Source organism: Pezoporus occidentalis, unplaced genomic scaffold, assembly GCF_034315485.1.
Source record: "Pezoporus occidentalis ecotype Australia unplaced genomic scaffold, CSIRO_AGI_Poc_V1 ctg4, whole genome shotgun sequence".
NCBI lineage: Eukaryota > Metazoa > Chordata > Aves > Psittaciformes > Psittacidae > Pezoporus > Pezoporus occidentalis.
Window position 1 is genome coordinate 1,445,812 of NW_026915724.1, and position 26,568 is coordinate 1,472,379.

A 26,568-nucleotide genomic window follows, 5' to 3' on the forward strand; every position below is an offset into this window, starting at 1 on the left:
ACAAGTGTTATTCTTTTTAAACATGGATATAAAGATAAACCTGTCTAGTTATTGACCTGTCAGATACAGAAGTGACACTAACCAGAAATGCCTGAAGACCCATAGGTCAGTTGCTGACATCCTCTGAGGGATCAGATTATGGACAGCTGGAGAGTGGCAGCAACATTTCATAATCTGTAGAGCCCATTCCCCCCCCACACAGCTATCTTAGTGGATTAAAAATATACATGAAGAATTCAAACTCTGGTATTTCCTTTTATATCACCAATATGATACTTGATATTTTGGTGACAATCTCAAACACCCTCAAAAGGACTGAAGTAGTGACTTAAGGACACATATATATGTTGAATTAGTGAAATCCTCTGTTGTTCTGCTTGCTCTGTATTGCTTTTCAAAGTTCATAAACTTCAGAAGTCTAAATGTAGCAGTGCGAGCAGACTAAACACATATATTTAAAGTGGAATACACTCTGGCCTGTAATACAAAGCCAAAACTCAAGACTATTTCAATGAAGTAGTAGTTGTGGCAGATAATTGATTTCCTCCTTTTCATAATCTGTTTTTCAAGAAAACTACCTGTATAATATTACATCTTAAAGTGTAGGTCCTCTTTATAAATGTTCTAGTAAGCACCCACAAGTGTTCACGTTTTAGTAGGAAAGGTATGAGTAAAAAGATTTGGGTTTTACTAATTCACACACATCTTTTCAAGAAACACTGCAATATATACTAAAGGACACTACATATTGATTTAGAATTTCTGTAAAAAAATCTGTATGAAGTTTAAAGTTGCCTAATGTCCTTTATTTGGAAATCCTATAATCTAATTTCAAATCTGATCTCTCCTTGAAAGTTTACCTGGCTGAGTTTCAGTCAGTGGGATAACACATATACGGGCAAACTTAACAGTGTAAAAGACAGTATGGATGTCATGTATTGATGTATGTTACTTTGTAGCAGTATATTTCTTCACTTCCTGTACAAGAATAAATATACTGCTGCAAAGCACCATTATGCCATCATGACTGTGTTCAGAAACACAGGAATTTAGAATTAGGCTGTGCTATTATACCAATATTTAAAGTGATGTAGCTTTCTACCCAGGTAAGACTTTAGGCCTGTGAGTTAACAGCCACTGCATCTTGGCTAGTGTGGTTCCTCATTATCTCTAATTTTCCTGTCTGTACACCAGCATCGATGACAGCAGCAGCCATGTGCTGAACGCTTCAAATGCCATAAACAAATTGATGTTGTGCATGAGGTAGGTAATCCTGCAGTTTCTCTTGCACATTTGTTTTCCTCTGCTCAGAGTCCCATTGACATTGCAGGTGAAAGCACCAGTGTAAATGAGAGGAACCAATAAGAGTGTGAGAACAATTTGTTGCTTTGCACATCACACTCCATTTTTAAAGCACAGTATTAAACAATGACCTTTCTCTTTCTGGAGCTATTATCTTTTAAAGGAAGTCATATTCTTTAATCTTTTAATGTGCTTTTTATAGAGCCTAATCTTCAGGAAGCTACACTTGCTAAGGTGAAAATTATTTTGCTCTCCTTTAACAAATTATTAATAGAAAAGGGTTAATGCGAGTCTTATATCCAAAAGTGTTAAAACCAAATTATACTATACTTTGAAAGCTAATTATACAAAAGCATACAAAAAGAAAACATCAGAGTATTATTACAATATCTCTCTATATATAATATGTGCAAAATTCAATATACAAGCTTCTTGTTACTCATCCATGGGTTTTTGGGGTTTGGTTTGGGGTTTTTTTTTCAAAATAATGTAAACCTTAACTTATTTAAACCAGTACAAGTAGTTTGAGGTTACTCCTGGGAAACAAAGATTGTCAGTACAAGAACCTCCATAGCTTGGAGGGCAAGCTGAACATGGGACTCCTACTTTATATGGTGCTTCTCCAATCCAATTCCCCCTGAAAATAATAAAGGAAAATGAATGCTTAGTAAGGTCAGAGAGGAAGAAAAATAATCATTAAACATAGTTGTTTCGAGAAATTAAAGGTTTTGTCTTCAGTGATACCCCATAAACGCCCTGTTACCGAAAATATACATTAATATATTTCTGGAGGTTACTGACAAGTATTGATCTACCAATTCCCCTAAACCAGCAGGAGAATGACCATGTCACCCCAGGCCAGTGGTCAATTCTATATCCTTTAGTCTCCATGGTAAAGTCCCAGTTTTCCTGGTTTTGCTTCAGCCAAGTGATTTTTGATTCTCTGAGCCTGGGACGGAGTATTTTTCACTGGAGGGCTGTATTTATGAGACCTTAGCAACATAAACATTGGTGCAAGGTTTTCCTTGAGCAGTTTCTTGTCTGGCAGTTATCTTAAAGCTTGGTTTTAAGGCAACTCTTGAAAAGTGGAAAAATAAATTGAGTGAACTCCTGTTCTTAGGTTGGACTACCCCAGGTCCACATTGTGAAGCTCTGAGGTAGAATCCATGGTTAGAGAAAAGGTAAGATGAAAATTATTCTCAACAGTAATATATTAAGAACTGTATTTGGGCATTTATAGTGGTCTCATTAATGGGAGGAGAAGGAGGACTTCCATCTGGTGAATAGTGCAGTGTAATAAAGCCTGAGAGGAAAGGGGTACAAGTCTGGAAACTGATCATGTGAAAAGAGGTTATTCTGAAATATCTAAGAACATCTGGAAAACACATCTAGACTTTAGGTGCTTATATGAAACCTGGGCTTTTAGAGATTCATGTAACATTCATGATGTAGGCAGAAAGAAAGTTAAAATTAGACTTTGATTTAAATGTTACGTCTCACTGAGCAGGCAACTTTCCTCTCGTTTGCATGTGACATGGTATAGCAATGAGTAATGCAATTATTTATGAAACATTTTCTCATCCTCCACCTCCAAGCTAGTAACACTGGATCAAAAGCCCTGGTCTGGGCTGTGCCTTGGAATAAAGTAGGAATCTCTCAAATAATTTTCTCATTCCTACTTCTCTTCCAAATGGGTACAGCAGGCTGAGTGCTCAGGAAATATATTTAATTTGATAACAGATACGGAAATCCAGAAAGCTGATTTCTGCTTCATTTTCTATGCAACACATGGCTGATTTCTGTGATTCTGATAGAAAAGCAGGAGCAGGGACTTTTAAACTTTATAGTTACCCTCTTAAACTTTTTTCCTGATTTCAGAAGCATAGATTTTGTTTCAGCATTACAGCACAGTATCAGTGAAAATTATTTGAGTTCTAAATCCTAAATCTTTGCCAAATTCCAACCTCAATAACTTGGGTCAGAGCTGTAATACCCTCTTCTTGTTTAGAGGAGTTCCCTACTCAGAAAGACATAGTCTATTGACTGGCAAAGAAAATTCTGCATGTGTGCCCAAGGACTCTAAACCAAATCTACTTAATCTAATTAATTCTTGGAAATATGAACTTAAGCCAGACAAGACCGCTCAGTATCCTTTTTGTAACTGTGCAATAAGTACATGGGAAACCCCCAATTCTACTACCTATAAACCAAAGTTCTACTCAAAATCTTATCCAGAGAAGAAGCTTGTAACCCCAGACTTTGGTTTGCTGTTTGAGAAACAATGGGATTTTTACACTGAGAAAATGTAAAATGTCATTAATTGATTGTTAACATACACACAAACAATGCAGCAGTTTTCAATAATGTGTAATGTATAAGCCTATTCTTTTCTTATATATGTACATGAGAGATGTACTCTCGAAGTTTATAATTTATTTTTTTTTAATTAGGATACACCATAAGTAATATTTGGGTTTCTCTTATAAACTTTGATTTCACCTTGTCCACGTTGTAGAGCTAAAATTCAGATAGTTCTGCTGCCTGATCTTTGCTCCCTCATATACATTTCTTATCACCCTTTTCTACTAGATATTAAAGACAAAATGACAGAGAAATCTTTTTGATTCCCACAGGCCATTTTCCCTGAATTCCATTTTCTTACTAAATCCTATCTTTTTTTTAAGTTGCAGAATCTTTAAAAATTCTTTTACTCATGTAACAGCTAGAATAATGACATATTCTTGCATGCTCTTTGCCACAAATGGACCTGTGCCACTGTGAGTTTATGGAAAACATGCTCAATTAATTATACTTAGATTTCTGTACAGAACTATGGCTTTGCCTGATATAGAGTCAGAGAAAACAGCCATTTACATTGCCCATGCTGCTTATGAAGCACTGGTCCAAACCAGACCTCAAATCGAACCTTTCCCAGAGCCACATTATTGATCCATTCTGCACCCAGATATAAGTTTGGGATGATATCTAGGAAATGCAGGGGGAAAATTAATTTCTTCATTTCAACCTAACACGTCTTGATACAGGTGTAGCACAGCTACTTGATACAGGGCTGCCTATGGCTGTCCTTTGAAGGACCCTAACATGGAAGGCAAGATGAGATTTGGAGACACTGAGCTTAGGTAGATGGACTTTGTAGGAAACCTATGCTATGGATACCCTTATGCAGCATGGTCATAAGCAAAAGCATCTTGTGGGCAACAACAAGTGTTCACAGTAAATCAAGGGTCTGAACTACAGTGGGATTGCTCACCTGAAGAAGACTAGGTCACCATGATTATATTTAACAGAATGAAGAAATAAGGAATTGAAAGTGAAGCGGAGTCAGCATAAAGAAGGAAGATAATGATGAAGATGATAATAATAATCCAGAAAAAAAAAGGGTTTGGGTTTGTTCCTTACACATCAAGTTATTTCCTTTTCTTCCTTGTATACCAAAGTCATGCATTTTTTTGTATATTCATTTGTAAAGTTAGAACGAAGGAGCAGCCAGCAGAAAAAGCACAAGAGGTCAAGCTGCAGAAAAAGGAGTAAGCAATCCTATGAGAGGACCAAAACATGCATGAAGTATAAAAGTAAACAATATTTAAAAGAAAGCAACTCACTTTGGCGCATAGTTGCATACCAAGTAAACAGCTCGTCGCCAAACAGATCCCCAGACGTTCATATTGTGGCATGTGTGGATTGCGCAGCCTATACGATTGGAAGTGGCCCAAACCATCTGAATAAATATTTATTATTGGTGAAGTCCAAATTGAAAGGAAATATATATATATATATACACACACACACACACATTTATTTGAGAGAGAGCTATAAATACATGACAGAAAAGTCCAGCTTTGGACGATAGATTTTGAATAGAAGAATGTAATTCATATAACCTGTGTGTAATGGGTGCACATGGGTCCGTAACATCGCATGGGGCACCTGGGATTGCAGTCCTGAGGGTAAGGGAAAGCATAATCCTTCACCTCATCGTACCATGGCTTTACCAGCTGGAGAATAGATCGATACCTGTGTTTGTTTAAAATACAGAAAGAAAAACATGTAATTTTAGATTTAAGTCTTTTGGAACTTTCTGCTGCTAATTCCTCTGATGCAAGTCACCTAAATATACATTTCTCCATGCATCACTAGAGGCACAGCATTAAGCAGTAATACTCTTAAGCCAAATGAACACAGATAGATATCAATTATTGCTAGAATACTGGATGACAACTTGCATCAGTCTAAGATCTGGACCTCAAAAGGTGTTCAAAGACTGACAAAATAACTGTTTTGTAGGGTATCTGCCTACCTTCCAGTTCTTACAGATAGGTTCTGGCCCAAGAATCTTAGCAAGTAGGAAGGTCCATGGTCCCAAATGCATGTAGCAGCCCAAGCCTCTGCAGATTTGGCAAGAGTTTCATCCCAAACCTGACAAAATAAAATATCCATACAGTAGAATGAAAAAAAACAGATAGTGATCACACTGCAAGAACACAAGAAGCAAGTAGCTTAAGTCACAAATACACTATCATAACACACCAGGTGGGTAACCAGGCACACAGCTCTTCAATTCAGAAAACTGTGGGGCAGCATGTACCGGATGTAGCAGGATTTGCCCTAACACTGGACAAAATTCCCACCCACGTCAGAGGAAGCCAAGTATTCAGATCTCTCCCTTTTTTTCTGGAAAAGCCCTTTACTGAACAGGCATTCTCCTACCATTTCTCCTTCTGTGTTGATGAGATCCATGTGTAGAGAGGAGTGAAATGTTGGCTGAGACTCAGACAGAAAGTCAAAGTGAAGGAGAGGCACAGGAGGAAGAACAGTTCAGCACAGGTATTACATACCCCACAAAACCCCAACACATTTGAAATAGGATCTCAAGAGTATATATAGCCAGAGAGGGTGTGTGTGGCAGCTTTTCATATTTGAGGACAGAAGGTCAAGAAAAGGGATTCCACAAATGCAAAGACTATGGATAGTTTCCAGGTGCAGTATGAGTTTCACCACAGGAGCTGACATTACTCCCTGCCTGGAATAAAAAAATAACTCTGTAAGAAGAGACAATTTGACTTCTTAAATTCTCCAATGATGGGAACATGACAAGTGAACTTAAATACTGTCTCCTTTATATGCTTTGCCTGCTCAAATTCTTAATTTGTAACTCTGCCGCCTTCTACATAGCAAATGGGCTTCTATCAACAATAACAGAGAAATCAGCAGTAGAATCTGCTGTACTATTGGACATCCAGATAAAGAAAACTGTTATATCACAAGTATGCATAAATCCTACTATAACTTAGTGTTTAAGTGATATCCAACTAGGCTGTAGATCCTGGAGTTAGATGTAAATTTTTAATACCCTGAGTGGAGTGTTTTGATGCAGGATAGTTTTAGTGAACTTCCAGTAAAAAGGCAGGAACAGAATGTGCTTACCCAGCCCAGTGCAGCTTTTTAAACCCAAACTCATAAATCTCGAGTGGCTATGAAATAAAGAGTATGCTCTCTCAAGTATGAAATAAGAGGCAAAATCAGAAATTAACTTATCAAAGGATAAGGTGGCCCATGCCACAGATATTTTCTGTACTATGAACTAATCATGAGATTTCTAACACTGAATTCACAGCTTTAATTTTGCAACCTGCAGAGTGAGCAGACTGCACAGACCACGGACCAGGAAAGTAATTCATGTCCTGACTCTGTCTGGTAGTTCGTGAAATTTCTCTAAGTGAAAATGACAAAATTCAGTAAATTTTATGAAACTGCTAATATTGAGCAGGTAGGGTACCTTCTAGATTGAAACTGAAGCATCACAACAGAGAGCAATATGAACCCTTAATGCAAACAAACTTTCATTCAAGTTGAACCACCCTAGGAAAAGTAAGATGGATGGTGCTTAAAGCAGGGCATATTTACTTTACACCTATTTATAAAGAGTCCCAGAATAAAGTCAAAACAAACTGCCAGTAAAAGGACAAAACAGAGAAGTGTCAGGAAGCAGCATGCTAAGAAGGACTGGTCTTAAGCCAGGGAACACTGACTTGAGCTCTGAAAAATGATGGGGAGTTTCTCAGAGGAGTTAGAGATAAGTCTGTAACTTGTGAAGAGAAGGGTAAGCTGGAGAACTAGGGTACAAGGGAGGGGATGTAGGACTGCTATGGCACCATCCAAACCCCAGGAAATGCTCCAGGTCCCAAGGACAAGAAAACAGTGGACAGACATTTCTTCTGCTTCAGATCTCTGATGTTAAGTCAACTAGCTGCATGTGGATAGTGTAAAAAACCCCTTTATAACCTCCGTGGTATATCCCAAAAAGAAGGTTAAAGGAGGGGACAACAGTAGGTGCAAGCATAAAAGTGTGACTGAGAGGCCAGGGCCACAGTCAGCGTTCAGAGCCTCCCCAGGCCCAGGGGAACAGAGGAGAACAAGGATCCAGCACAAGTCCAAACACAGGTGCCTGGTGTGCATCCATAAGGGGCAGCTACACCAGGACTGTGACACCCCATAAACACCCTCCTTTGCTGGGATTAATCATGCTTCTGCTGTGAGTCCTCCCTGCCAGAAGGCTGAACATGAGGTTTGCGTTCTTGCTCCCAAGTAACCTGGCTGCAGTCCCACAATAATCTAAATGTGTACTGTATTTGCACAAATAGCACCAAGCTCCTCATGTCCATCCAGCACATTTTTGCATATTAAATAGCCTTGCAAAATTGCATGTTATGTGTTTGAAAGAAATGTGAAGACCAGATTAGGTTTTTACTATTAATGCCCTCTCTAAACTAGGCATGGCCCCCACCCTGGACAGTGAAAGCATTGCTAGTCCACTTCCATTTCTCCTTAGTTTCATTTTCTGGTTCTCAGGAATCTTCTGAAGCATTTCACTTGTAAACTTTCAGGGGGTTGTTCCAAACTCAGTTAAAAAGTTGTGGGTTTGGCAGGTAAGCATTACTGTGATACATAGTGAGCTCTGCTTTCCATTATCTATTCACTCTTGACCACTCTCTGGACATAAGAAACTTGGCAAACAAAAAGGGAAAAAAAAAAGCGAGAACAAGAGGAACTTAACTACTGAATAAGAAATAAGGTGAGGGGATCATACGCAGCATCTTTTAATTTCCTCCATTCCAGCCTTTGTGAAGAGTCCCTTCCTGCCGTGTAGATCATTTCTATTTCATGGAAGAAGACTGACTGCTTCACCTTCCTTATTTTCCTAGAAGAAAAGGTGGTCTCAATCCCTCTAAGACTAGCTCTCAATCATCTTCATGAATAAGACAGATGAATTAATATAGGCTGATGCACAGAAATTATCTCACGATGACTTAAAATATTTTAAACCTTAAAACTGTAAGAGTTCCCCCTTTTCAAAGAATTCTGATCCTGAGTCCATACTTGTATTGATTTATATTTCAGTTAAGTCCCCTGTTTTGGGCATGTAAGAGAAAAGGGCAAAGACATCTGGATTTTTTAACCATGAGGCTTCATTGTTATGTATAGATAAATAACATATAAAGAAATAGAAAAATATCGTAAAAAGATAAAGTGAAGTAACCTGAAAGCCAAAAGGAAAGTTTCTGTATGATAAGATGTCTTGGGTTCAGCAGTAGCAGTCATTTTTCTCCTTATTAGTAGCTGGTGCAGTGTTGTGTTTTTGACTTTCAGCCTGGGAACAGCACTGATAACACCGATGTTTTCAGTTGTTGCTCAGTAATGTTTACTCTGACCGAGGCCTTTCTGAGTCTCATGCTCTGCCAGGGAGGAGGGGAAGCTGGGAGGAAGCAGAGACAGGACACCTGACCCAAACTAGCCAAAGAGGTATTCCATACCACAGTACATCATGCCCACTATATAAACCGGGGGCAGTTACCCGGAAGGGTTAGATCACTGCTCGGTCGGCCTGGGTATCAGTCGGTGGGTGGTGAGTGATTTTATTCTCTTCCTTTGCTGCTTCCCTTATCATCATTATTATTATTGGTGGCAGCAGTAGTGGTTTGTGTTATACCTTAGTTACTGGACTGTTCTTATCTCAACCCGTGGGAGTTACATTCTTTCGATTTTCCTCCCCATGCCTCCGGGAGCTGGGGGGAGGAAGGGGGGGGGAATGAGAGAGAGATTGTGTGGCTGAGTTTAAACCATGACATATGAAAGTAAAAATCCCAACTTAATTAGCAAAGACTTTAAAAAATTATGCTATTAACAAAATTATAAACTTTGAAATGATGGCCAATCCAGTGTTTCTATTTAACATGTTAGAGAAAGCTGCCTGGCATGAACATAAAATTGCAAAAGGAAAAAAAGCAGAAAAATTTGCATACTCAGCAGGTCAAGATTTAAGGAAATGCCTAGTGCCAAGCTATGCTCATTATCTCTGTGGTGATTGCAAATCTTGATTTGCTAAGTCATTAGTAACTGCGGAAGCAGTCACCTTCCTTCCACCCAGGATAAATACTCCCTCCCAAACTCTCCAGATCACTGATTTGGTCCAGCATGTAAACCCTCCCCACTCCTCAACTAGGATTAACTGAGCTGTGATAGAGTTAAAGCGTCTCACCACACTTCCACTGGCAACTTGAAGTGAACATCCTTTGGCCAATTTATTTCCTCAGCCAAAGATTATTTTCCTAGAAAGCTGTCCTACTGTGCTCTCTGCACCCCTCCCAGCAAAACTGCACTGCAAAACTACACTTGAAAATCGACTAGTGGACTGAATATAGAGAACAGGCCAGTGCTTCTACATGGGGAGTTTCAGCATAAGAGAACACTTTATGAGGCAGCTGTGCGTTGTTCTCTGAACTCATACAGCACATGCTGGTTGAGAATTAGGACTAAAATCTTAGTGTAAATAAAAGTCAGCAGGAATTTTGTGAGTGAGGTCAGAATTTCACCCAAGTTTTGTGGTTTTTTTTGCTTATTTCACTCTGTAAACAAATAGTAAAATTATTTTATTCCCATAGTGTAAATAAGCAATGGAGTGTAAAATTAAATATCTTTAATGTTGAATGAAATTTCTTGAAGCCCAGAACACGGACTTCTTTCCCCAGGGGAAGTCTTTTAATGTTGTGGGTCACAGTTTCTTTGTATTCTCTATTTCTATCGCTGTTTTATAGCTTTCTCTCAGTTGTTCTTAGGTAATTTATACTGTAGAAGGGATGGAGTTGCCCTTTTGTCGCAACAGCTTTGTTGGAACAGGAGGCCCTGGTCGCAACTATCCTCTCAGGTATTAAAATGATGATGAAGCTGTATAAACATACGATGAATAAAAAAAAAAAAGAAAAGCAACCACAATATTAAAAAGATCTGTCCATAACCCTTGTTGAAAAATAACTGGCTCTTCTTTTCCCACATTAATAGCTATGTATTAATTTGAGGAATGCTGTACATAACCATTTTTACAGTTAGAATTGTACTCCTAATATCAGTCATTAAATGGAGTAGCTTTCTCTTGACATGTCTTAGGGGACAAACCCTGTTGCAGAACAGGAGTTAAAGCTCAAAACAACAAGCTACTTCTGACAGCAACCTCACTACTTTATCTGTAAGTAGAAAACATTCAACAAGTATACCAGAGGAAACTGAATGGAATCCTCTTAATCCAAATCATTTGTTCTTACTACAAACTTTCTAAGACCATTGTATTATTGTAAACATACTGTTACTCTGGCTACTTTCACCCTGTAGTAATTACATTTGTAAAGTTAAAAGTTTCATACTCCTAGATTTAAGTGTACTACTGCAACATGCACAGCCTGAACATGCAAACTTTGCTGAGAACATCTATGAATGGTGGGTATATGAAGTTGCAGTTAAATTACATTGACTAAAACAAAGCAGAGGTTCGAAGCAGCATTCTCAGGGCCTAGATCCCATCATTGGTCCTAATGAAACATCAGGTCTGGGAATTTTGATGGTATCAAGAAACTGTGTCACTTGAGATCTGTATCTTTCCTAAAGTAGGGGTGATATATTCACTACAGGCCTTCTGAATGACTAACTGAAATTATTTGATGTGTGACCCTCCCTAAAGACTTTCTATTTCCATGGAGCACCTCCCAGTTACCTGAATAAGGTCTGATTTAGGAACTCTGGATGTCAGTGAAGCTTGTAACACGACCGTTTCCTTAAACTAACCCATCTTAGTAAGATGGTGCAAACACAGGCACCACAAAGTTTCTGCCTGGAACCAATATTAAAACCCTGTGTTTCAAGCTGATTTTGTGAGATTTCACTCTGTAGTCCACAGGACCTTAGGAAGCAGTGCGTGTCTCTCAGCTTGTCTATCCAAAGGATGCCAACACCTGGATAAAATGCTGCATCATGTCATTTTACAAGATTTTTCCATAGCAGGAAGAGCTATGAACATTATACATAACAGAAGTGCATTTAATGAATATTAATTTCATCATGTGCTGAAATAGGAGGAAAAGCTCAATATAGAAATGGCTATCCATGTCTATTACTTTAGCTTTTTGATCACATGCATTAAGTTTTCTCATTGCTTTAGAGAAAACTTTTATCTAGCAGGAAGAAAGGAGAGAGAAGGTTGCCTTAGCCTGCTAAGGCTTCCTCTCATAATCTGTGTTGCAAATGAGTTCTCGGACGCTATAGATCATCCAAAGTATCACTAGCTAAGCCAAGTAAGGAAAGAACAAATATCTGGGAACTTCACATAGACCCTTGATGGATGTTTTTCCTAAAACCAGAAAATTCCTACCCCTGCAAGTGTAAAAATGTCATATTCCTAAGTTAATTTTATGCACACTAGAACATGTTAATTACTTGTTTCCTATTTCTGTAAGAGGATGTCTCTTCACTATTTGAAGAACAAGCAGAATGTGAATGTTTCATAGTTTAAAATTGGGGAAAAAAAAACTGTGTGCTTTATAAATATTAAAATGGGCATTCATTTCTAATTCGTATCTTCAACACACTGTCAAAGAAAAGAAGACTTGACAACTCATAATTCGAACTTTCCATGTTGCTGATACCTACCCTCAGATTTATGATCTGATTGGTAAATTTTGCAAAACATGCTGCGATTTCTTTTTATTTTATTTTTTTTTGTCCCCATAGAAAGTGATTACTGGCTTCTTCCAAAGTCATCAATAACATCTGTCTCTTTACTGCATTTACTTTCTGTGAGAGTGATGTTATATTGTCTTTTTCTCATGACTCACTGTTTCAAAAGTAAAGTACATGCATATATTTATTTCAGTTTTCTTACAGGTAAACAAAAAGGACTGATTCAAGCAGTAGAATACCTCCCAACAGGTATTTAAATCAGTAATATCATTAGAACTGAAAGGTAAATTTAAAATTAACATTTTAGTTGCCTGCTCCACAGCTGCCACACCTAAGAAGGAATGACTGATACTGTCCTCTGGAATTACACCCCTTTGTGAGGTGTTCTTAAAGTTCAGAATTTTGAAGAAGGTAAAGTTAAGATCCATTATTCCTGACAAATATGGGGACTGAGAAAAAAATATAACCTAACCTTTGATAGTCTAGTTCATTACGCAAGGTGTGGAAAAAGGAGAAGTATTATTTAATGGGGATGACCGTTTAGTCAAGGATGACTTTCCATGAGAAAGCTGAAACATTTTTAATTTTTATTTCCTGTTTTTCAGACACAAAAAAAATGTATTCTCAGAATAATCGGATACTTTTCCTGAAGCTCAGAATACAAATTTACACTGATAAAAGAAATTATCTGTCTCCATATTGTTAAATCTTGTTTATGCATGCCTTGTTGTATGAGAGACATCGTTACCAATGCAAATGGCAATGAACTCCCCCTTCTCTGCAAGTACTCTGAAATAGTTATTAATGGCAGCAGGTAGTGAGAATTTGTGTTCTCAATACAAAAGGAGCAGAATACACAGTGATACACTAATTCTGTGTTGATATCTTTGTGCTACGTGGATGTTTTTAGAAGCATTTAAATTTACAGCCCTCATTGTCGCAAAGAAACTATGAAAAAAATGTGAGAACTAGGAGTGCTCCTTCCTTGAGAATTGCCAGCAGACAGATTGTTAAACAGAAGATATGGGCTAACTGGGGAATCCATAAAGACATGTTTTTAACCTGGCAGCCTAGGCAGTCTGCTAATGATCATTTTAAAGCATTCAAGCAATAGAGAACTGTGCTTCCATTCTTCTTGTGCCATCACAATCCTTAATCTTTCCTGGCCCAGTTTTATAGCCAGTAGCAAGGAAGCTCCCTTCTCTTGCACAAGAGTACAAGAGAAACTCAGCAGAGCACTGCTCTGAATATTAAATACCAGCAGCAGCCCTCAGTAATTTGCTGTTTGGTTGTCTGTTATAATGACATATCAGATAGGGTAGTAATCTGCATATTTCTCAGTGGTTAAACAAAACATACACATCCCGGTTACTCACTACCCTTCTAGGAGTTCCCTGAGTGCCAGCAGTGTGAGCACTGCTGCCCATAATGCCACAATAGCCATGGTGTGACCTTCCCTGTCAGCTGGCTGAGACCGCTTGTACAGCTGAAGTGACAAGCACCAGGTACAGGTTTGAGCACAAATCCAGAGCAAACAGGATAAATACTCTGTTTTGACCTCTCTCCTCTTCCACCCTCCTCCTTCTTTACATGACTGCAATGATGTGATGAGACTGCAGATGCTGGGATACACAATGTGAATACAGTTGCAGAACAACACTGTTGTATTTTGCAGTAATAGAAAGTGAAAATTTTCTTGCCTATTTGGGCATCTTAATTTCCATTAATATATGTCAACTGTGGACTCATATTAGCAGCTTCAGATTATTATTTGACACAAATCCACAATGGTTCACATGCACATCAGAAAGGTCACCAGTAGGACCTTCTTTTAGCAGCAATCAGACAAAAAGTTAACCTTTCTATTCTCCATTAGCCCTGTACTTCTGCCTGTTTGCCCAGCTGAAGATCAGAAGCTCTTTCTTCTGGAATGACAGCAATTGAGAAAGAAGAAAACTTCAACGCAAGTGATTTCTTCCTGTGTGAAAAACACTGGGAAGCTGATGGATGAAATCCGATGTGTCCAGCCCATCTGTGCAGCTGCACTCCACAGCTGCTAGTGCAAGTCCCAGAGTGGATTAGCAGATGTAGGCTGCTGTCATCCAACATGTAGATCCTGTCCTCATGGGTCACTCAGCCTGCAGCCTTGCACCAGCCGTACCACTTGCACATGCAGTGGCCATCGCTCACAAATCCCACAGCAACATGCAAAGCACGCCGGAGTCCCTTGCCCAGCTTCTCCTTTTCTCTTTTGCATAGTCAAGCCTGTAGCATTTTCAGGTTCAGAGACTTCCTGCAGGACCCCCCACCATGTCCACTACCCCACAAAGCTTAATTAAACAACCTACCAGCCCTTCTGCCTGCATGCCTTTTCATCAGAGTGACTGAGCCTCGTCTCTTTGCCTTCACTTTTTTCGATACATACTGTGGATGAAAATATATGAGCTCATTGGAATTTATAGACAGATTTGGCAAACTTAAATATTTATTTGGGCTCTAGTCTGTCTCTCTCTCTGTGTAAGAATATGAGTACTTTTTGCTTTCACCTACCACCTGTTAGAAGTCTTACTCTGCATACTGTCATATGGTGCCTACCATATGTGCAAGTCCTTTCCCAAATGCATTAGGTAATAATTTGAAAGGTTACACAGAAAATTGCCAACGTCTCATCTCTAGAGAAAAAAATCTTGAAGGGAATTCATTTTTTTGCACATAAATAGAGGGTTAATACATCAAGCTGCTTGTCCAATACTCCATTGCAACTCAAATTGCGCAATGTTTTATAGCCAATTTACTCTTATATAACCAAACCTCCAAACATCTGATTCACACTTCTGAAGGGCTCAGTACTAGAAGGTCTCTCTTATAGTAATCAGGGCATCACCAGACATATGTTCAAGAAACCTCATTGCCAGAAATTCTTTTCGTATGAAAATTCAAGTCTGTAATTTATACAGAAGTTTATATTCCTGCATGTCTATTTGGTACAAATTCAAAGTGCTATCATTTGAGTCCTGACCACTGTTAGTAGTCAATTTGTTTCTTCTAAAGGTTGTCTGCATTTCTTTTAAAGTTTGGCACTAGGCTTTCAAACAATAAGAAACAAAGAAAATTGGTAGGCTATCAGATTTAATAACAATAAGCCTCACTGATATGCTATTATTTGTTTAGCTTTTGGGAAAGATAAATATCAGAGCTACATATCTTAAAATATTCACTGCTTTCCTAACCTACTGCAAGGCATATTTTAGTTGGCAAGAGCTTATCTCAGAAGTGGTAACACGGACCAAACTTTGTCTAGTTCCATGTCACCCTGACAATTGGTCCTAAGTCTGACGAGGAAGGTGTCTGACCTCCATCATTTTAAATACAATCAGAGCAAATTGCCTTTTGCAAACCCACAAAATGTGAATGAAAAATTTATTTCTTTTGTGGTGTTTTGCTTCTATTCTAGATGAAAAAAAAAAAAATCTAATTTTTTTTGCCTTTTTTTAAAAAAAAAAGAACCACTAAAGTTTTTCATTAAAACAAAAAAAATGTTCTTAATATCTGTAAAAGTTTTCAAAGAAAATACTTTTATTTTGTAAGTAGCTCTGACTGAAAGACATGGCAGCATGACAAAAGAAAACACATATCAGCTTCTTTCTTCAGGACAAAGAAGAAAAACAATAGTTCTTTATTCTCAGAAGAAGAAAGCTCAATTTAAGATTCTTTTTCTTGATACAGATTAACAGATACTGCAACAGATGCAAGCTGCAAACCCAAGTCATTCTTAGTTGAGTTAAAACAGACCTCAAACCCCATCCCAGGGCACCTGGAGATGCATTCACACATGGTGGTGCCTGTGCTGAAGACAGTATTCTGTCCACAAAAAGCAAACAAGTGGTTGCCCTACAGTTTCCATCTTTTGCTGTCTTTATGATACACATTTCCACAGACCTGGGTAGACTATGTTCTTTTCAGGTATGGAAAAAGAATGAAACTGTCGAGAGGTTTAAGGTTACTATCATCTCCATTCATGTCTGAAACAAAGCGATATGTACTTTGGATCAAGATTGTTGTGAAAAATGCCTTGTCTCTGTTTTTAGCCAAGAAGTTCAAGAGGTGCTACATTTAATAATAAAGGAATGTCTAATTCTGATGGCTCTGGCCAGGCTGCTTCTCTAGCTGAGACTTTACTAGGTTGTTTTTTTGTTTGCTTAGATTCCTAGAAGGCTTTCTTTTAATACTAAACTTAAATAATGTAAATATTACAAGACACCATCTAGATAGATGTTTTAAAATTTTTATACATAAAACATTGGAAATGAGCTCTAATACCAAAGCAAGTTTAACACAGTCATTCTTTATCACAATATTTATCAACAACAGCATTTTGGGGGAAGTTCTTCAGATTTTTCAAGGAACACTTTCCAGGAAAATTCCTCTCTGTGTAATGTAACTCTTGAACAAGCCTTCTGTCATTCACTCTGAACATAAGTGATGGCTTTAATAGGGTTTCCTAGCCTTTTGCAGATGAAAGTTTACTAGAAAAATGGGCATCATCCTGCATCTTACTGATAGCCTACAGGTAGTATAGTGCTGCATTACTGACAGTGGTGCAGTAGGAAAAGTGGATAAACTCACCTGTGAGGAAAAAGAGCCAGGTAACTCTGTTGTGCAAAATTAGCAGAAAGTAAGCTCAACTACTCTTACTTTCTTTCAGCTTAGTGCCAGTTGCCATGTTTTGCCCCCACTGCAGAAAAAGGTTGAGTATGCTGTAAAATGTTTGCTTCCTTTCAATACTGTCATGCAGACAGCCACCCCTAACTGCAAGCATGTAAAGGACATCAATTCTTTCTGTTTTCTTCGAAGTGTCCAAGGATTGATATTGCAGAGTTCATTAGCCTATGATCTTTAGGCACCCCTGGTGTTGGTTATGGCACCAGGCAGAAGGGACATACTCAGTTGGCTAAACAGAAACATAATTGTAGGAGGGTCAAACTGGAACCAGTGAACACATTTCCCCATTACACTCCTTCTCATTTGTTCTCACCTCACTTTAAATTCCCTGCATGGCTAAAAGCTATGGCAAACTGGGATATGTGGACTACACTGGGGAAGCTCTCAGCACTTTGATGTCTCTCCTCCCAGAAGACTGGGTTGAGCTATACTTAGATTTACTTTGTGCTCTGGCATGATGAAAATCAGATTAAGATCTTTGTACCCTGACTTACCATCTGATTACTTTATTCCAACTTTCATCATGTATATAGGATTTAAGGGAACAAGGCTGCCAGTAACTTCCATAGTAAATTTTCCATTGCATTGTGGGCCTAATCTGCTTTGACATTTAAGGGTGCTACTCACCGATTTAACAAAGAAGTTGTAAATGGAATGCAAGTGTAATTTGCTCCAATACACAGAAGCGCTGTAAGACATGCACATGGAAAAAAGGAAAGATTATATGCATGCATGTATGTATCTTAATACCAAGAAAACTATTAGTAAATAGGTAAAGGGTAATGTTTGAAATGAACAGGAGAGAAATTATATTAGACAGTTAAAAACTGCATATAAAGGTTAATTATCTGAGGTTTAGAGGGAAATATTTAGGTTAGACATTTGGAAATCATTTCTATTCCTAAGGTAAAATATTTGCCAAGAGATGTGACTGAGACAGCATCACTATATGTGTTCAGTAGTAGACAAGATGAAAACCATATGTATTTAATGCAGAAGGACGTCCTGCAACAAGGCAGGGATAAACTAGATGAATTAGGAGTTCCTATCCAACTCATTAGACATAAATCTTGAAGGAACTAGCCCTACAATCCTCACCCACAGACGTGGATGATTTCAGTGGGACCGTGTAGATGAGCCAGGGCAAACAATTCAAGAACAAAATGTCCTCTAAGACTTAGAATGGTCTGTAATAAACCACATTGACAACAGCAAAAAAAAAAAAAAAAAGGTAAACAAGATGAGAAGCTTATTTAGTAGAAATGCTTCTGAATTTGAGAGAAAACCAAATTAATTCACTTTTTTCATGTCTACATAAAAGATTTAGGACTTTGGAAAACTTGAAGTAGGTTTTTTTCTTTTTGGGGGTTAGTTGTTTTGGTTTTTTTTTGATTTTCATTTTGTTTTACCCATTACCTATTGCATATTCACAGAACACCTTTTTAAAGATCACTTTGACAGAAAGAAAATATTATCAAGACTTTCAATTTTAAGAGTGAAATAATAAAGCAATTATTTACATTTGTGACCATTAAGTGGGGTATTTTCTTGCTTCTCTGGCCTGACTTTGTAAGTTTGCTTCCTCTCTATGAAGAGCTGCAGACAAGTCTCCATCACCTGAGCAAAAAGGGTCACTCCTAGGCCACACATAGTGCACAGATTTCTCCCGTTTCTCATATGGACTCCCTCACACAGCTACAGGAGTTTCTTTTGGAACAAAATTACTTTCATCTTAGAACAATAGTTCATTTCCTTTGTCCATTTTATAATGGTCTTTCATGTGGATTTACTAGAAATTAATAGGATCAGATTCTCCATCCCTTCTGGCTCCTCTGCCACCAACTCATGAGGAAATCTCTTTATATTGCCATGAAATAACTCCTGCGTGTCCAAAAAAAAAACCTCATTTCAGGCTAGTCTGGGAATCTTTTACTATTTTGAGTCCTACAAAGTGACATAATCAATGAGTGGCAGATTTTGCCAAATATAGGAGTGCATTTATGCAATCACTGAACAAAAAAAATGCATATCAGAACATCTTCCATACATTAGCTGGATCAAGTTTACCTAGAGCATTTTTCTGCTCTTAAAATCTTCAGACAGCATTCCATAAACATTCACCTTCTTATTTTTGAGCATGCAATCTATTATACTTCAGACATGCTGCTGCCAGTCTATTAATGACCATGTTGATCAGTACTGGGCTCAGGATTCACCCTTGCAGAGCCAACAGTGAACTACTCACAGCTTGTTTTTCAGTATCGCTCCTCAACAAGTTATTCAAATCACTTCAGAGAACTTTAGGTTTTCCCCACTTTCCCTGTGGGAATGTCATGGTGGACAGTGTTCAATGCTCATTAAAGCCCAGCTATATCAGAGTTACTGCTTCTGCTTGATACATGAGAAGCTGTTAATAGCATGCCTGTATGTAAGCACTTCTTGACCAAGTTTTGCATGCACACAGTGATGTGGGTTACAATAAAGACCATATGGACTTTTAAAAAACTGGCCTCAAGAGGGGTGATTGTAGGGAAGGTATAATTAACATTTGATTCTCATAGGAACAGACATCTCATTAATGAATGTTTTGGGAGCCTAAAGATAGTACCAATGCATACTAAATGATAAGTTTTATGCGACTCACATTTCAGCTAGCAACAGCTCAAATCTTTACTAGCCTACCAAGTAGCCGAGATATTCCAGAAAGGCAAGGCAGGCTTCTGTAGTACAGAACAAGCATTCAGAAAAAGGGATTTGCTTGTACACAGACTTCCACTGGATTTGCAGGTTTACATACCTTTCACGCTAGAGAGATGCAGGCAATTCCACACCTCACTTTTTCTGAGTCATGAATTTAATGGAATCCTTCTGCTTTCTCCAGACAAAAACAAACAAACAAAAAGAAAATCCAAACAAACAACTAAAGCCAAGTGGATGATTTTGACCCTTTGCCAGATCAAAAGTATGGTGTCATCTTTCTTTCTGCAGGTATGGCATCAGCTTTTAGAACACTGAAGAATGACAGTCACAGGCTGAGGAAGAATGAAGGATGTCATAAGTCTCAAATTAAATTAAGAGGTCATTATTTCTAATGGTCTAAAAGTCCTTGTTTCATTTCTTTCACTTTCTCTCAGTCTTTGCACTGACTCTAGATTTGTACTTGCAGAAAAACTTCCAATTGATGGCTTCAGCAATACCAGAACCAGAACCAAAAGGAGGACTACTTTAAAGTCTGATGGAAAGGGTACTAATGTCCCAAAAGAAAGATTTCCCAAAGTCTAACTGTGTAAAGCACACCGGTTTCTTTCACTAAGGACTGATAATAAAATTGTGTGTCCCATCACTGTTTTTTCCTCTTGGCTGTTGGTTTTCATTAGGGACTGCATACAACAGTCCAGGGCAGCAGTCAGGTACACCTTTCTCCAAGAGAATTAAAACACTCCCCCAGCTCTGTTACTGCAGTGTTCATCTGAACCTCCCCTGCCTAACACATGTGTCCCTGCCCACGGCAGGGGGGCTGGAACTTGATGATCTTAAGGTCCTTCCCAACCCTAAGTATTCTATGATGATTCTATGTGCCTTCAAAGCCATTTTTTGAGACCTCTTGTCCAAAGTCCTAGAGCACAAAAACCTCCCAGACAGTAAGCACAGACAAAATAATGCACAAGGAAGTCTAATTTTCTATAGATCACGGGATCATAAAATGGTTTAGGTTGGAAGCGATCTTAATGATTATATCATTCCAACTCCATTCCATGGGCAGGGACATGCAATGAACGCGTGAGAAGGGGACTGCCTCAAGGGAAGGAACAGAATGCGTCAAGGAGAAAAAGCCCCAGAAAAGGTTGGCTGTGAAGAATGTAATCACAAGAACCCACCCATATAGCTAAACCCTGAGTTCTTACCAGTGGAGAAGAAAAAGCAAATGGACTGTACAAAACTGAGAATGTGATACAACAAGCATGAGAAGTACAGAGGTCCTAACAGAATTAGGAAAAAAAAGAACAAAATACAATTTAATATGACTGTGGACAGAGAAAAGATGAGAAAACATCTTTTTCTTGTCCTTCCAAACTGTTTAGTCTTTTTCTACTTCAACACACTTAAAGACAAAAGATTTCCACAACCTACTGCATCTGTAAGTAATTCCAGTAATTCTCTAACATGTGACATCCTTTTTAGTCATTGTTAGGGGAAATGGTAAAGGCCACTTTCATCACTACCACTAACTTTTCCATAGTATTCAGGACAGGAACACACACTCTGGAAGGTTCTTTCAAGCACAGCACTTGTTGTCTGCTGGTAATGACAGTGTGTTTGCTGTGTTATTTATGAAAGTGAGTACCAAATAACACAACATCTTCTATACATAACAGCAGCAACCTTAAGTCCCTATTAGATACAACAGATGTTGTGCCATACATTGAAACTATACAGAGACCTAACAGTGGACCAATCAAATTCAAACATTACTGATACAGGGGTTCCCAGTCTTCGTATGGCTTACATGTCATCTTCAAGACCTTCCTACCAAAACCTTTCTGAAGCCACAGATGCGAAAAATTAAACAGATGCTGCCATGGCTACAAAGAAGGTGGCAAAGCAAGCTATGTGCAACGTTGCTCACTGTGGTTTTTGCTCTCTTACATGGGACACACACAGACTGATTAAATTCTCGAAGACAATTGGTGGCAAAGGGATTGGCTGCCACTTCAGAATCCAAGTTCAAGTTGTGCTCTGGATCATTACCTACATAGCTTGAGGTGCTGCTCTGAATTCTGCAGCATGAAGTTATGAAGTACTTTCAGACTGGGAAGCCAAATGTGAAAGAAAGCCTAAGACCCTGCCCTTGAGACTACTGGTTGGGCTGATGCTGATGGGAACACAACCCACAGCTGGTTGGTAATGGTAAAAGCAATAGGAGGAAAGGCAAAGAAAAAGTTAGTATATAAGCTGCAAGGCTTCAGTCTTGATTTTGTACCAAACCTTGCACAGCACAATTGCAGAGCAGAGCTGCAGCAGAATACCCAACTAATACAGATAAAAATCGAAGCAGTTTATGCATACAAGTGCATTAAAATAAATTAATCAAGGAAAATTAAAATTGCTTTTTCTTTTGAAGTTTTTTTTTTGGTTTTTGTTTTTTACTGAACAGGCTAAGAACGCTGCACTTACAAAACTCTTGGGAATATGACAGGGTGTTGGCTTCAGTTAAGCAAACTGCAGGAGCACATTGCTAAAGCACAGAAGCCAAGGAAGGGCATGGTAGGCTGCCATTCCCTCAGACATTACAACAAAGTTTATTTATGCAGAGTCAAAGGAAACATCAGTGGAGAGCACAGCAATGAAAATGATGACTGAGCTTGCCTTCTGACCTTTCTGTTTTTTCTGTCTCCGACCTTTCCACTCAACCAAACTTCAAACTCAGCCTATAGTATGGCAACAGGTCTTCATCCTGATATGTTTTGAGTGCACTTCGCATTTTGAGGTGCTGCTGGGATGTGCTAAGCCAATTTTATAATCAAATCCAGATTTAAGTAACACCTGTGATAGAAAGGTCTCAAAGTTGTTAGTCATTAGCTGCTAAAAAGGAGGAGTTGTTATCACTCTTATCCCCTTTTTATGTCAAGCTGATGGTATCCTGTTTCTCAAACCTGTTAACTAACTGTTGTCATATGAGAAACTCTTGTGACTTCAAGCAGATACATGGTGCTGACACAATTTGTCTGTGCTTTTAGAACAGGGTGAATACCCTACTTAGAAGGTAAAAAAGTTTATGCTTGGCCAGCCTATGTTTAACATTAGAGGTCTACACTATGCATGCATTCAAAGTTGGAACACAAATAGCAAACATGCTACTTTAGCTAGTACTGCCAAGTATGAAATCACAGTGAATGAATAACTCCTATCATACCTGCAGGAACAGATAATTCATATAATGAGTATTTGCCAATAAGGGTAAAAAGTGCCTGCCACAAACACAACATTTTGCGTACACTGAAATCCTACATATTAGAGAAACATTTAAAAGCAGCATTGTATCTGATGGAAAAATAGAAGCATTAGATGCACACAGACCATATGCAGTAAGTAAAATACATGAGCATGAAACAGTGCATCAGATGAATTACTTTACAAATACAGTTTTACCATTTTGCCTCCAAAAGTATTATGGGTGAAAGAAAGTAGAAATGGTCACTGGCTACCTTTTGTATAAATCAGGGCAATGACTTTAAATGAAGTCCACAAAACTGATGGGGTTACTAATGATTAGTACTTTAAACACATGTGAGTGTGTGTGAGCACATCTTGTGATCACACAAACTATTCCTCAGGCCAGCAAACAGTTAATTCACAGATTCATTTACTTGGGTCTCAGAAGCTTCACTGGGACTACTCACAGAAATGAAAATTCAACAAGGCAAGTAAAAGGTTCAGAGTTCAGTATTTGGCTTTAGCTTGCTTATGTTAATGCAACTTTAAAAATGTAAGGAAAGAACATTTTAGTAAACAATGCTAAAAATCATTTATCTACTTAACTAAACCCTCACAATTTAAGAAAAACAAGTCACTGATTTACAGTTTGGTTTACTCTGAAATAAACAAAGCTCACTTACCATATATTCCATGTTGGAAGCAGGTGGGAAGACTTTGCCTCTGACTTGATTATGATAATCAAGAATGGCAATCATATCATTCTGTGAAATGTAGCGCTTCCGCCTGGCTTTGGGAATTTTTGCAGAGTCCAGATGAGCTGCCAAAGCTGTCTCAATGTCAGTAAAATTATGGTCTGACAGGAGTAGGTCAGTGGAGTTGGGTAACATTAATGCACTTGTTTCACAGAGAATGGAAAATAAGAAAGCACAACTGATTGCAGTGATTACTGTCATTTTGGGGCCAAAGGAGAAGGATAAGCCACAGAGGTACTCTGCTTTAGGTACTCTGCAGTAGAAAACAAATCTGTAGAAGAGAAGATGTCAAATATGTGATTCTGTACATCTGGGTAGCAGAACAAAGTGAACTAGCAGTCTGTGATCAGAAAAATGACTCTGTCTTGTCAGCTCAATCATAACAACAATCCAGTCAGAACATGTGCTACTGAGCAATTTCCAATAACCATCTTAAGGGCTAATATGGCTGTACTACAATCACACCAAATGAAGTATCATTACACAATGAATTACGTAATCAGAGCTATTCCTGAAATAGGGACAGTGCTATCACACTGGATCAGTCCATAAAACACATTACAAATCTTAAATGGGGAGACTTCAAGGAACCTCACAGCATGTTTTCCAGTGAAAATGAAAAATATATCCTAGGCTATGCCTATCCCATATGCATGGATTATTTTGACACAATGTGGCACAGATAAGCTAGTAGGCAAAAGACAACAAATATAGCATGAAAGCAGAACATCTTAGAAATAGCATTCAGAACTTAACTTCAGCAAAATGTGATAAGCATTAATAAAACTACATGCAAAGCAAACTTACTGAGTTGAATGGCTTACCTCTGGATAATACCAAGAAAAAAAAAAAAAAAGAATACAGCCTATTGTTCTCCCACTATATACAGCACTCTCCTATATGATGATATGAACCTTTGTGAAGGAGTGTCTGCTATTATAAACCCCCAAAGAACAAAATTGTGCTGGTTTTGAAACTTCTGGCCTCACGAGCTGCTAACCGCTTTTATATGTTACAGTCCGTATGAGCCAGAACAGGCAGTTTCTCTAGAGGTCTGCTTAGCCAAAACGAGAGGGGAGGAGCTCTGCACAGCACATAGGCAGGGATTGGGTGGCATCCCTGATGTGTAGGTGGTTTAGATAGTCAGTCACACCCCCAGTTCCTGTAGTATAAAGAGGCAACATGTAAGAGTCTCTGTTTTCAGTATTTCCTACCTTTTTTCTTTTTCCTCCGTGTTCGGTTTTGGGTTTTTTTTTCCTCATTTCACAAGCATCATGCTGGCTTGACAAACATTTTACGCAGCTCTTTAAGCGCTGACGGAGCAGCATGAAGCGCAGAGGACTTGCAAACCGCTGTTGCTCCACTCACAGGAAACGGAACTTATACAAGGCCGTCCCCCCAGCCTGATCCGGGCTGTCTCGTGGGGCAGCCTGCCCGGGGCGGGGGGGCTGAGCCATGGCTGGCAGCGGGAGGGCAGGCGAGAGGCACTACTTGCGAGCAGTGTCTGCTCCATTCATCGCCGAGCAAATGCCCTAGGTGCTGCGCCTTACCCCTCACCACTCTGTCGCCCCCTTCACTCCCCCTTCATCCTCTTCCCTTGCCTCCTATCCCTCAGACACACAAAACTCAAGGCAGGTTGTGGCTAGCCAGTATCAGTTACCTGAATGCTCGTGAGAAACTACGGGAGCAGCAGGACCAATAGCTCATGCCAGTGGCTGGGAGACATCTGTTTCATATTAGCATATAGCTGGAATTATTTAAGCACAGAATGGTCCAGCCACTCACACAGCAGAGCTAAGGGCATAACACTGAGGCCATGATGAAAGCTAGCAGAGAGAAGCAGCAGCAGCCAGCAGTTGTGTACTGGGGACGGGATGAGAGCAACACAGTATCAGGTTGCTCCCCACTAGAGCTAGGTGACCTGGGGCAGCTAAAAGGAGACCCTTAAAAATGTAATTACAACATTTTGCCACATCACAAAGAAGCTAGAAGAGAGAAGCACAAGGGGTTTGATATTACACCAAATCTTCCCGAGTGCTCAAAAGTTTCAGTAGCTCTATTACAGAAGCAATATGGAAATGAAGTATTAAGGAAGCAAAGTCCAGTAGTTAGAGCACAGGGGCTGGAAGCCAACACTCACGCTCTCCTTTTGGCTCTGCTACTCACTCGCTGTGTGGCCTAGCCCAAGCCATTTAATCTGTGTGCAATCTCTACAATGGTATAATAGTCTTCCACAGACATATTGTAAGGCCCAAATAACTAGTGTTTGATAATGTGCTTTGTGATGAAAGGTGTTAAGTATAAAATATCATCACTAGTTATATTACTATATGCATATCCAGCCTGTCCAAAACAGCTGCTTACAATGCAGCTGCTGGTATTCCTTTACATGATTATACAAGAAGCTTTAACACATCATTTGTCTTTGTAGATGATTCATTTCATTCCATTTTCTTTCTTCTGTAATGAGGTGCATATTTGTTTATGTTAACATCAGGAATTGTCCTCCCATTGTTTGAATACAATGGGAAGAAATCTCAGTTTCTTTGAATTGCTGCAGGTCCTTTGATTTCATCTGAACTGCAATAAGTTATAAAAGGGATGATACCAGTTTAACATCTCAGGAAGTTCAGAGGGTAGATTTTACTAGTTAGTCACATTTTAGATTGCTATAATTATTTCCTCATATTCACCCTGTGGCAGTACTTGGAGGCTGTTGTGATGTTGGTCTCTACCCAGAACAGTTAGGACAAGTAAATGCTGTAAAATAGCCATAACGTTCACACCTGTAAAACTGAGCTGCACGCACTTAAGAACAAGTCAGCTTATC

General features: G+C 38.8%; 1 protein-coding gene across 1 annotated transcript; it reads right to left on the bottom strand.

Annotated features, from left to right (window-relative positions):
* Positions 1-767: 767 nt before the first annotated feature.
* On the bottom strand, positions 768-24,788 carry PI15 (peptidase inhibitor 15). Its single transcript, XM_062633166.1, has 6 exons — positions 24,563-24,788; positions 23,667-24,009; positions 5,621-5,739; positions 5,205-5,337; positions 4,926-5,041; positions 768-1,939 (listed from the first exon to the last, which is right to left on the bottom strand). The coding sequence occupies exons 2-6, from the start codon at positions 23,937-23,939 to the stop codon at positions 1,804-1,806; spliced, it is 777 nt and encodes a 258-aa protein (XP_062489150.1). The 5' UTR covers positions 23,940-24,009; positions 24,563-24,788; the 3' UTR covers positions 768-1,803.
* Between the last annotated feature and the right edge of the window lie 1,780 nt (positions 24,789-26,568).

Coding starts and splice junctions, on each gene's coding strand:
- PI15 (XM_062633166.1), bottom strand. CDS start 23,939: ATGACAGTAATCACTGCAATCAGTTGTGCTTTCTTATTTTCCATTCTC. Junction 5,338..5,620: donor CTATCTGTAAGAACTGGAAG/GTAGGCAGATAC, acceptor AAACAAACACAG/GTATCGATCTATTCTCCAGC. Junction 1,940..4,925: donor GTATGCAACTATGCGCCAAA/GTGAGTTGCTTT, acceptor TATTATTTTCAG/GGGGAATTGGATTGGAGAAG.